General features: G+C 50.6%; 1 protein-coding gene across 1 annotated transcript in view; it reads left to right on the top strand.

Annotated features, from left to right (window-relative positions):
* LOC103676701 (carboxypeptidase A1) overlaps nt 1-6450 on the top strand; it is a 12462-nt gene extending 6012 nt beyond the window's left edge. The window contains exons 7-13 of the mRNA XM_040644542.1: nt 3-94; nt 615-716; nt 900-1010; nt 1673-1763; nt 2460-2659; nt 3061-3145; nt 5018-6450. Coding sequence (XP_040500476.1) covers nt 3-94; nt 615-716; nt 900-1010; nt 1673-1763; nt 2460-2659; nt 3061-3145; nt 5018-5205 — 869 coding nt within the window. The 3' untranslated portion in view covers nt 5206-6450. The remainder of the gene's footprint in view (nt 1-2; nt 95-614; nt 717-899; nt 1011-1672; nt 1764-2459; nt 2660-3060; nt 3146-5017) is intronic.
* Nucleotides 6451-12041: the final 5591 nt, after the last annotated feature.

The raw sequence follows: 12041 nt of genomic DNA, 5'->3' as shown, positions 1-12041 counted from the left end.
CTTCCTGGACTTGCTGGTGGCCGAGCACCCGCAGCTGGTCAGCAAGCTCCAGATTGGCAGCAGCTATGAAGGGCGGCCCATCTATGTGCTGAAGGTAACAGGCACCTGCGTGAGAACGGGCAGCCCCCTCCGTGTGTGGGGTCCCGTGCACGAGCCCAAGGTCACAGCACACTGTGACGTGAACTCCCGGTGCTGACTTTGGGGAAGGACGGGGAATTTCTGTGCTGGTCTAGCTGTATGCATACCCGTACACACGCAGTGCTTAAATGTGTAAGTGACCTGAGTATTTTTAATCAAGTGTCACATTGCGGGAAGTGTCCCAGAGTCAAGCGAGTCCAGAGAAAATGTTTGATTTGTGCTACCCCCCAGAGAACTGTGTTTGGGCAGCAGAAGAGGGCAGGGCTCCCGTTCCCGCTGAGGCCAGTATGAGGGCTGCAGGCCACGTTCTGCTGGATTCCCGTCTAGACCCTCTCCCCCCGCCCCACACCTCACCTGAGTGATGGCCCCACAAAGCTGCCATAACTGGGGAGCAGATGGCCTCTGGGCCGGGGTACGTGCCCCTTCAAGGAGCCAAGACAGGACCCTAGCTGGATCTCCCCGTTCTTCTCGTCCAGTTCAGCACCGGGGGAAGCAACCGTCCTGCCATCTGGATCGACACAGGCATCCACTCCCGGGAGTGGGTCACCCAGGCCAGCGGGGTCTGGTTTGCAAAGAAGGTAAGCATGGGGAGGTGAGGAGGGCTCTTGCCTGGTGAGGCTGGTGCTCAAGGCCCACGGGAGGCCTGGCCTCCCCTGCTCGTGCAGAGGCGGTGATGCAGAGGGAGCAGGTGTTCCCTGCGTCAGCATGGCAGACGCCCGGCCTGACGCACTCTGCCTGTCTGGCCCTTAACTCCCCGCCAGATCACACAGGACTATGGCCAGGATCCCACTCTCACCGCCATTCTTGACTCCTTGGACATCTTCCTGGAGATTGTCACTAACCCGGACGGTTTTGCCTTCACCCACAGCAAGGTGCAGGTTTCTCCTATTCTTGGGGGAGAACAGGGTGGGCCTCTGGCCTCTGAGCCCCACGAGCTACTCACCCCTAATCTCAATCCCCAGAAGTCAAGGGAGGGACAAATAGACCTGTCCTCCTAGACCAGGGTTCTCGTCCTTGGCATTCTTGACATTTGGGGCAGAGACTTCTTTGTGCGGGCGGCTGTCCTGTGCATGCAGTGTTCAGCAACACCCTGACCTAATACTCAGGAAATGCCAGGAGCGACTCCTCTGTTGAGAGAGCCAAAAATGTCTTCAGAAATTGCCAAATGTCCGGGTATTGTCCCCACGGGAGACCCGCTGCCCCAGACCTCTTTCCTTGCTTTATGTTACTTTTATGGCAGGTACAGCATGCTACCAGTCTAGCTGGGGGGGGGCACCTGGTGCCTTCATTTCCACCGGTAGAACCTTCTGGCCAAATGCCATCAACTGTTGCCTCTGTTCTTCAACCAAGAGACTCCTTTGCAGACCTTCCTGACAGCCAGTTGAAAGTGGTTTCTGACCCATGCTATGTCCACACCCGTGCTACAGATCGGGCTGCCGTGTGTGGTTCTGGCCGCTCACAGCCCACCCTGCTCTCTGCGGGCTCTGGACCCCAGCCGGGCGGGGTGACAACAGGTGTCTGATTCCTTCCTCAGAACCGCATGTGGCGCAAGACTCGATCCCTCACGGAGGGCTCCTCCTGTGTTGGAGTGGACCCCAACCGGAACTGGGACGCTGGCTTTGGGCGTAAGGCCCCGTGTGATTTGGAAGCGTGGATAGAAACCCAGAGTGGCTTCTTACGCTCCCGTGTCCTGTTTCCCTCACCCCTTTCCTGCCCCAGCAGTGAGGGCGGAGTGGGGGGGATGTCAGCGTCTCCTCTAAGGCTCTCAGTGAGATTTTCTAGTGCCTTGTCTGTAGAAACAAATCTCCCCTCAATGCAATTAAGGTCTGAAACCAATGTAGGGGTTTTCTAGGGTAACTTCGGCTCCTTCCCTTCGTGGTCCCTTCACTACAAGAATGGGTCTTCGGGTGCCTGACTGGCTCAGCAGGTTAAGCAACTGCCTTTGGCTCAGGTCACGATCCCAGGGTCCTGGGATCAAACCCTGCGTCGGTCTCCTTGCTCAGCGGGGAGTCTGCTTCTCCCTCTCCCACTGCTGCTCCCCCTGCTTGTGCTCTCTCTCTGTCAAATAAGATCTTAAAAAAAAAAAAGGGGGTCTTGCTTGAGACCCTCCCGGGGCATGCCCATCAGCGTTGCCTGCGCCTGGCTGGGGAGGGAGGCAGGACGCCCAGGTTGTAAAAGGCATTTGTCCTTTCCTTAATCCCAGGGTGGGGATGAGCCCTCCTGCATTCCACCTCACCTCTACTTCCATGCAAGGAACTTGAGGCTGTGGAAGCCACCCTGCTTGGGCGTAAGGAATGCCAGCTGTCCCCCTTCTCCCGCAGTGCCTGGAGCCAGCAGCAACCCGTGCTCGGAGACATACCACGGCAAGTTTGCCAATTCCGAGGTGGAGGTCAAGTCCATCGTGGACTTCGTGAAGAACCACGGGAACATCAAGGCCTTCATCTCCATCCACAGCTACTCGCAGCTCCTCATGTATCCCTATGGCTACACAGAAGAGGCCGCCCCTGACCGGGATGAGCTGGTATGTGCCCACCCCCTGCTTGCCCTCCTGTGCCTAGCACCCCTTTCTCCTGTGAGCCCCTGATGGCTTAGGAAGACCTGCAAGGCAGACTACCCTCACCTTCGGCCTGGGAAACTGAGGCACGGAGTGGTTGAGTCACTTCTGTCACATGACAGAGCAAGGGGCAGGGCTAGACTTGGAGCTGGGACCACGAGTTCAGTTTGGAGCTGCAGTGTGACCAAAGGGCAGTGACTGAGGTGCCAGCCAGACATCCTGTGGGGTTAGAGGACCACGGGGCCGCAGAACTCCCACTCTCTGCTGGGCTACTTCCCAGCTGGAAGTTGGGCTCCCCTGGCCCTGCTGTTCTGGGGGGCCTGCTGTTGCTGGCCATAACAGGTGGTATCGCTTGGCCTTTTCTCCAGGATCAGGTGGCCAAGTCGGCTGTGACAGCCCTCACCTCTCTGTATGGGACCAAGTTCGAGTACGGCAGCATCATCAAAACGATTTGTAAGTGGGTGCATGGTCTCTGCGGTGGCACCGGGAGGAAGCTTAGCTGGCTATTCCTGCCTAAGGCAGTGTCCCTCCTGGAGGAAGTGCCCGGGGTGCCTAGGTCTGGGAGCATGGGCGAGGAGGACAGTTCTCAGCCGTGCCTCAGTGGGCAGCGGGGCCCTTTTCTGACATGAACTCTGCCTTCTTTGATACCTTCAGACAAGCGTATCAGCTCCTCTGAGAACTTCTGTCCCCTTGTCTTAGGTTAAGTCCAGCTCTATGGAGGGGTGGAGGGTCCTGCTGGTATTTCTGTACTACCAAGAAATTCACCTTAAAAAAATATTCCTCTTCCACTGCCTTTCAGTTAGAGAATATAGCCTATCTATCCCCAGCTTACTTACACACGCAGTGCCGCTGGGAGGAGCACTGCTCCATCCAAATGGAATTAAGCCAGCAAATGTTTATTGAGCACCTACTATGCCTTGTTTTCTGTGCTAGGGAAACAGTTGGGAATAAGCAAAGATCAGGAACCGTACATTCTAGTTGGGAAGGGTGATGATAAACGTGAATAAGTAAACGATACCGTATGTTAGGGGATGAAAGTTAGGAAGAAAAAGAAAAACTAGAACAGGGTAAGGGGAGTCAGGGATACTGGGCATGGAAGCTGGGGAGGTGGGTGGAAGGGTTGGCCTCATCGAGTTGGTAATATTTGGGCAAGTGTTGAAGTAAAATGAGGAAGGGAGCCAAGAGGCTATCTGTCTGGGGGAAGAGCCTTCCGGGCAGAGGAATCTTCTAGAACAAAGGCCCTACCATGTGATCTGGAATGGGGTGTTGGGGGAATAGCAGGAACAACACGGAGCCCCATGTGATGGCAACGAGGTGACAGTGCGCAGGGTCATAGGGGACAGGAGGGGTGGGGGCACACACCATAGGGCCCTGAGGAACGTGACAGGTTTGCCGGCTGACAAGACGCAGGAGACAGGGACCGAGGTGGGAGGGCTGCACACACCCCTCACCTACCTCCTGCCCAGCGGGCCAGGTTTTTAGTAGGTGAGTGGGCCACAGTCTTAGCTAGGGCTGGCCTTGCATTGGGATTCCAGGCCTTGCTTGGAAGCGGTTTCAAACTGCGTCAAAGTGTTTTGCTTCATTCAATGTTGTCAAGCGACATTCTGATGCGCAGCCGCCTCCCGCACCCTGGCCCAATTCAAAAGTGACTTCGTAGGGGCGCCTGGGTGGCTCGTTAAGCGTCTGCCTTCGGCTCAGGGCGTGATCCCAGAGTCCTGGGATCGAGCCCCACATCAGGCTCCTCCGCTGGGAGCCTGCTTCTTCCTCTCCCACTCCCCCTGCTTGTGTTCCCTCTCTCGCTGGCTGTCTCTCTCTCTGTCAAATAAATAAAATCTTTAAAAAAAAAAAAAAAGCGACTTCATTACCCAATGTTAACTGCAAATCTGGGCAAAGTTTCCTCCAAAAAGACCTTCCAGGGGCTTCTACTTTGCCTCTGGCCCTTTGCACTTTCTCCCGCAGACCAGAGCCCCGGGGACAAATCCCGGTTACTCAAGTGGGTAACTCTGGTATATTTGGAGGTTTGACCAAAGCAGCTGTTGGAGTGAGGCAGTTTTCAGTGAGGCTTTCACAATTGCGAGAACTTTCTTGCCTCCTCCTGTGATGGGAGCACCATTGCTGGTCCCTCTCTCTGGGCGTCTTGAGCTGAGACCCTTTGGGGAAGCTTCTTGGGAGGAAGCCAGGCTGCTTGGTCAACAGTAGGCCCTTAGCAGACGCTGACTCCAGTGAACCCTACAGGAGGCCCTGGGCTTTGGACCGTCGGCCCAGCCCATATTAATGTGTCCAAGGTGACTGACCTTTGCTCTCTGGCATCTGCTCCCACCCCAGACCAAGCCAGTGGAACCACCGTTGACTGGACCTACAGCCAGGGCATCAAGTACTCGTTCACCTTCGAGCTCCGGGACACAGGGCGCTACGGCTTCCTGCTGCCGGCCTCCCAGATCGTCCCCACGGCCCAGGAGACGTGGCTGGCGCTTCGGATCATCATGGAGCACACCCTGAATCACCCCTACTGAACTGGCCCTTCAGCACGCTCCTCTTCCTCCTCTCTGGCCCCACCCAGGCAACCAAATAAAGTTTGAGTGTCCATGGAACAGAATCTGGGGGCTGGCATGGAGGAGCGTATGTGGCATGTCCGCCTTTGCAAGCTGGGGCAGAAGTGGTTCAGTTCCTGCAGGCCTCACTGGGAACGTGTGGGTGGCTGGACTAGATGACCCCTAAATTCCCCTGCATTCCAAGCGCCTCTGAAGTTGGATCCAAGTGGCGTCTGTTTTAATGAGACCACCCTGCGCTCAGCTCATCAGGGCGGTGATTTGTTCATGCCTTAGTAGCGAGCGGCAGCCACAGCTGCGAACCAAATGCTGGGCACCCGGCGGGGGTGAGGAATTCAGCCTGCACGATGGGAGAGCTAGTTGGGTCCATTTATCGACAGAGGCAAGAGCTCTGAGTATGGAACAGAGTAATCCTGGTGGCCACCGCTGTCCCAAATAGACGTTGCAGCCAGGCAGAGCAAATTTAATTAAGTCGGAAGAAAATTAACTTCAATGAAAAATTTCCTGAAGATAAAGAACAAACACCAATCCCAGCACATTTCACTAACTGTAGGACGTCACGAAGACTTTGCTTTTAGGGACAGAAGTAGCTTTTATATTCATATGCCACATCCTTTCTAGCATCCTTGGGCACATGGTCTCCACTTCCTCTTCTGTTTTACCCACCACCACTCCCTCATCAGTCGCAAAATTTCTCAAATACAAGGCTCTCCCTTGGAGATTCTGCGTAGCTCCTAACACGCACTGGCCTTCCTCCTTTGGCTCAGTGTCCTGATTGGGTATCTCAACTTTTTTCAAAGCAAGAATCCACCTGATGTTTCTTCCAAATCTTTTCAGATGCAAATGTGGAGCAGGGGTTACTCTCACAGAAGTCACTGGGAAGGGGCTGAGGGTGGACTGGTAGCTCCCGAAAGAGGGGAGCTTGGGGGTAAAGATGGCAGCCCTCCCCTGTGTGAGCCAGGTGACGTGTTACAGTGCATCCAGGTCCAAGGACTTTCCTTTTTCCACAGGTCAAATGCTCTATTTTTGTCTGTTTGTTTTGTTACCAAACATTCCAGAAAACAAAAAGTATGAGGCAGATTATACATACAGTATATAGAAACATATATATGTAGGTTTATGAGGCAGGGTAAAATGATGTTTCAGTCTTTTTTTTTTTTTTAAAGATTTGTTTATTTGAAAGAGAGCACACGAGCTCCCCGGGGGAAGGGCAGAGGGAAAAGGAGAAGCGGACTGAGCCCAAAGCCCAACGTGGGGCTCGATCCCAGGACTCTGAGATCATGACCTGAGCCAAAGGCAGATGCTTAACCGACTGAGCCACCCAGGCGTCCCCAGTATTTCAGTCTTTACAGAAAAATGACCTAAAGATTTTATAACACTTCCTTCAAGTTATCTTTTGGGAAACATTTGCATTCAATCTATGTAGATAAGCTGAAACCCATTTAATGGCTCAGTTTAAACAAGTAAAAAGATGATCTTATTTTTTGCTTAAGATGGATAAGCAAAAAATTATTAAGTTAGCAAGGACAACGTATCTTACATTGCTTAGACCTCAAGGATAGAACTGTTTGATTTAAAGTAATTGTGCTTCCTGATAGCGGGCCCCACCTTGTTGGGCATTCAGTCTCCAAAACCACCAATGGTAGTTGACGTACAGACGCCCAATAAATATTTGTCAAGTGAATGTTCTCTACTTTTACTAACGAACGGACTCATGAATTTTATAATCCATAGAGTGATTTCGAATTCCCTGAGCTGTAGTTTAGAAAGTAAGGCTCTGAGCAAGGAAGAGTCTTAGGACGCCTGACAAGATAAGAAATGAACACCAGAATGAAAATTCCATTAAGGGCAGAGATTGTTTTGCTCAACACGTAATCCCTACGGGTTGGCCAAATCCACGGCACATAGTAGGCACTTAAATACCTGTTAAATGGAGACATGGAACCTGTTAATACTATTTTTTTGTATTTCCAAGTGTAGGGAGGGGTTTACATTTTATTTGCAGATACATATTTTTACAAATCTGGGTTAAAAATTTTATTTTATAAATAAAAACATAGAGCGAAAAGGGAAATGATAATTTTAGAAAATAGTGCAGCATATATGAAAAAGTATTAACAACCTTGAGGGGAAAAGAGTTCTGATAAGTAAAAGGGGTTAAATAAAAAGGACTACCATTTCGAAAGAAAAATAAGCAATTCCCAAAAGAAGAAACAGAAAAAGCCAATAAATATATGAGAGGTACTGATTCTCTGAGTGATTTTTTTGTACATTAAAGAAAAGCAAAGGAATCATTTTTCTCCCATCAGATTGACAAAGAAAGAGAAAGACTGACAACTCAGTGTCATCAAGGGTATGAAGAAATAAGACCTGTCAGATACCACTGGAGTGAGGATAGATTTATGCCACCTTCCCGGGGCAGCGGCGGGGAGGGAGGGAGCAATAGAAATCAAAATTTCAAATGTATTGTTGCTTTGACCCAGAAAGTCCACTTGGAGAAATTTATTTTACAAAAATATTCAGACAAGTTCAAATATGTGTATGTACAAGGCTGTCATAATACAAAATTAAATAAAAAGGAAAAGAACTACCTAGGTACCAGTATCGACACCCACATGACATGTTTAAATAATGGGGTATCGTGAGGCCACTGCAGACCGCGTCGACACAGGGAAACGGGTCACAAAATACTAAGCAAAAGAAGCCACGCATAATGAAAACGTTCTGAAACAGGATTGTGGCAATGGTTGCACAATTCTGTAAATTTGAGGAACGTCACTGAATTGTACACTTAAAAACGTGAATTTTAGAGTATGGGAGTTATACTTCCATACAGTTGTTTAAAAAAATAAGTTGGTTACAAAATAGTATGTTGAGTATGAATCTCATTTTTGCTTGAAACACACATACACACGCTGTACAGGGAAGGGTATATTCCCCGGTGATAATCAAGGTCACCCTGGGTAGTGATGGTGGTGGGTTTCCTCTTTTCTGAATTTCTTGCAATAAGCTTTTAGAATCAGGAAAAAACACAACTATTTCAAACACACCAAATACCCTGTGGGTAAATTATCTGGAATCAACTGAGTATCAACATCGAACATTTCATGGCCATCTTAATCTGGGCCCAGATTCTTTTGTATAATTTGCTTCAACTCCTCTCTTCTGCTCTGGTATCTTATTTCACCATCTTGCCCAGAACCGTGTATCTCATCTTCGGAAAAATTTATACTCCAGATAGAGCTGGAAGCAGCAGTGTTTCTACCCAGGGAAGGGGTTTCTCGTGCCCCCGGTTGGGAGCTGTTCCCTAAGCAGTCTGCCGTAGCTCAGATGAAAATCCCCAAGAGCCCTTTCTGCTTACATTTGGTTCCTGCAGCGATCTGGGGAATTGATTATGCTAATGCCTGTTCTCCAGGGCTTTTTAAAAATCTTTATTTTTAAATGAACTCGCTTGGCTTTCTTCTTATACCATTATATACGGTTCTCAGTGTGGCCTGTGGGCCATTGGTGGTCCGCGAGAATCCTTCGGGCGGCCTCTTGAATTAACACTCAGATATGCACGTGTAGCTTTCTGGTTTTGGCTTGAAGTTAAAATCGAAATGTCATTGAATACAATCCAGATATGACCTCATGGGTCCCTCATCCAGTGCAGGGGGCTATTCATCATCTCAGCGAGGGTTTTGCAAGGGCAGGTGGGGCTCCGTGGGTTTGAGGACGCAGAAGGACTCTGGCTCTAAGGACTCTAGGGACAGAAACATCATCCTGCGAACATACTCGGACGCTACTTACAGGAAACGGGTATGACCGACCGTCACATTCAGATTGGCCACGTGACGGAAGAACTCTGAGAAAAAGGCTCGGAGGACCCGGCAATTCTGAAAAACTGTCACAGCGTGTACCGAATTTCCCCCAAAGCTTTCAGGATCTGCATTAACCTGGCAACTCAAATTGTCGAGCATCACCTAACAACCCCAATGACGGAGCCGGCCGAGGGTTTACCGGCAAACGCAAGGAAGAGGATGACAAGCGTCCTGCTCGGCCGCGGGGCCGGCGTCCTGCTACCTTCTGGGGAGACAGCGGCGGAGCAAACGCTCTGTGGACGCGGACGAGGTAGAGGTTTAGCCGCTGCTTCCCCCCGAGACACGCAGGCCGGGGGCGATCCCCGCAATGTAGGTCTCAGCCTAAATCAGAGCCATCACCCCGGCCACAAATCATATCAATATGGTTTATTACGGGGCGCCTGGGTGGCGCAGTGGTTAAGCGTCTGCCTGCGGCTCAGGGCGTGATCCTGGCGTTATGGGATCGAGCCCCACATCAGGCTCCTCTGCTATGAGCCTGCTTCTTCCTCTCCCACTCCCCCTGCTTGTGTTCCCTCTCTCGCTGGCTGTCTCTATCTCTGTCGAATAAATAAATAAAATCTTTAAAAAATATATGGTTTGTTAAACTTACAGTTCCATTTACGAAAACAGCCTGCTTCTTTCCCAGGTTAAAGGGCTGTACCTCCCGTCCCTGACGTGAGACCTCATTCGTGTTGCTCGCACGCGGCACAAGTCCCAGGGGGCCGGGCGCCCCTGCGCTCGGGACCCAGACCGCGCATCTGTGGAAATACGGGCTCCCGGGAGCAGACGTGCGAGTCTCTGGATTCCTGTCGCCTTTTGTGCGGGCCGAGGACGACAGCTCTCGGTGGGCTCTCAGGTGACGAGGAGGGAAGGGAGCCCACACCGAGGGAAAGTTACATTCGCACGGGTCCATCGGGGGTGTCACCGAGGGGCGAGCACGGAGCTGAGCCAGAATGAACTTAGAACGAACTTGCTCGGGAGCCCCGGGTCTCGGCCGGCGCCCGGCTTCTCGACCTTTAGCTCAGTGGCTTGGGGGCTCACGGCGAGTTGCCTAATTTCCACCTGCTCCTCGGTCTCCTCACCTGAAAGTGGGGCACCCATCTCATGCGACTGCCGTGAGAACTGAGTCAGAACACATCTGGAAGCATCTAGGAAGACCACCTAACACGGAGTAAGCTCTCCACACGTTTGCTGGGTCGTTATCCGGAGAGCTTCGATTTGAAACAAAAGAGAAAAAGAACCAGTCTCAGATGGGGATGGGTGCAACCTGTATCTGAGGACTTCTGAAGCTACTTTGAGCCTGAGGGCACCGGGAAAACAGGCCTGGCCGGCCGCAGATAGCCGGGGTAATAATAACGCCCCGAACAGCTCCCGGGGTGCCCCCTGCAGGGGGTCATCCAAAAATCTCCGGCTTGTCAATGCCTCTCCTACAACAGCGGGATGTACACAGGGACAAAAGATAACGAGCTTTCCGGGGTCTCCAGATCGCAGGCCGGCACGGAGGGGCCACCGTAATGGGCACTACATCCCAGACTGCAGTCTGGACAGCTTCCATTCATTTATTCACGCATATTTCTAAAGGTCACCGTCCCATCGCTGGTGATTTTCACCCTCTGGGAGCGTATAGTCAAAAGAATGTCGCATAGGAGACGTATTTACATCCTTTAAAAAAGGCGGTCCATCAGTCAGTAAGTGGCCTCTGTTCGCCACGCGTAAAACCAGATGTCTCGAGATGCTACACAGGCGAACAGAATTTGCTTCTGCGTTCAGAACAAAGGACGATCACAGCACCCGAGAGTGAGACCATCGGGGATGGCGGCGTGACTGCCATAGTTTTGTAAACACACGTAAAATCATGCCCTGAATCCTGTTTTGTCAGAATTCAATGCTGCCAAATCTCCCCATCACATTTTCCATGCCGTAACTGACCTAGGCATCAATTTAAGGACACCGCGATAACAACGTCAATAATTACCACAATTTTTTTAGGAAACTATTACTACTCAAATGTATTCCGAACACCGGAAGCACAGTGTGTCTTATTTCTTGTTTTCATAGGAAAAAATACATTTGTCAATAAAAAAATTAATTGGACTGCATATAAGCATACCATCATGCCCCCATAATTAAACTGATGAATTGTAACCTATGTTTCTGATGCTTCTTGTAAAAAGAAGAAAAGTATTATGGGAATCGTGTCTTTGAAAGGATTGTGATGAATCTAAAAGCACACGGAAGACCCTGGCAACGTTCTGCAACCGGGGAAAGGAAGGTTCTCGGTGATAATCATCAGGGTAGGACAAGAAGGGAGTCATGGGTGTAAATCCAGGTGGACAGAAATTAATTACACCCCCCCCAAATGTCGGATAACATAAAGACGGAACCTATAACCAATACGTAACATGACAGAAACCCAAACCAGCACAAGAAAAATTACCTACATCTTTCTTCCTAGCCGAGGACTCTGATTTCACTGATATTCCACCCGGGAATTAGGGAAAAGAAGGTTTTTGTTTTGTTCTGTTTTCTCGGTGAGTGGCCTACTGTCTTAAGAATTTTTGTGTCAGCTCGACAGCTCCACAGGAAAAAAAATCCCTCAGCAACTAATGCGCGCTGTTTGTTCTGACTCTGATTTACACCAAGTCCCACATGACTGCTGATTCTGGTGTTCTATGAAAGGTAAAAAATAAAATTACTTTTAGGCCACTTGCATCACGCTATACCTTTCACTAGATTAAACCTGGCATTATGACAGCCCAAGATGTGCTTCTCATTCTCGAATGAGTAATATAGCTCCCCCACCCCACCCTTACTGCCCCTCACCCCTTTTCTTGCTTCTTCGGTTTTCTCCCTTCTTCCTTAAAAACACACCCCTTTAAAGCCAGGAACGTATTACTGCGACTTTGGCCATCGCCGCTGTTCAGTTGAGCTGTAGTTGTACGTCATTAAAGCACCTGCCAT

Source organism: Ursus maritimus, unplaced genomic scaffold (assembly GCF_017311325.1).
Source record: "Ursus maritimus isolate PB19 unplaced genomic scaffold, ASM1731132v1 scaffold_3, whole genome shotgun sequence".
NCBI lineage: Eukaryota > Metazoa > Chordata > Mammalia > Carnivora > Ursidae > Ursus > Ursus maritimus.
This window is presented reverse-complemented; position numbering and strand designations above follow the sequence as displayed.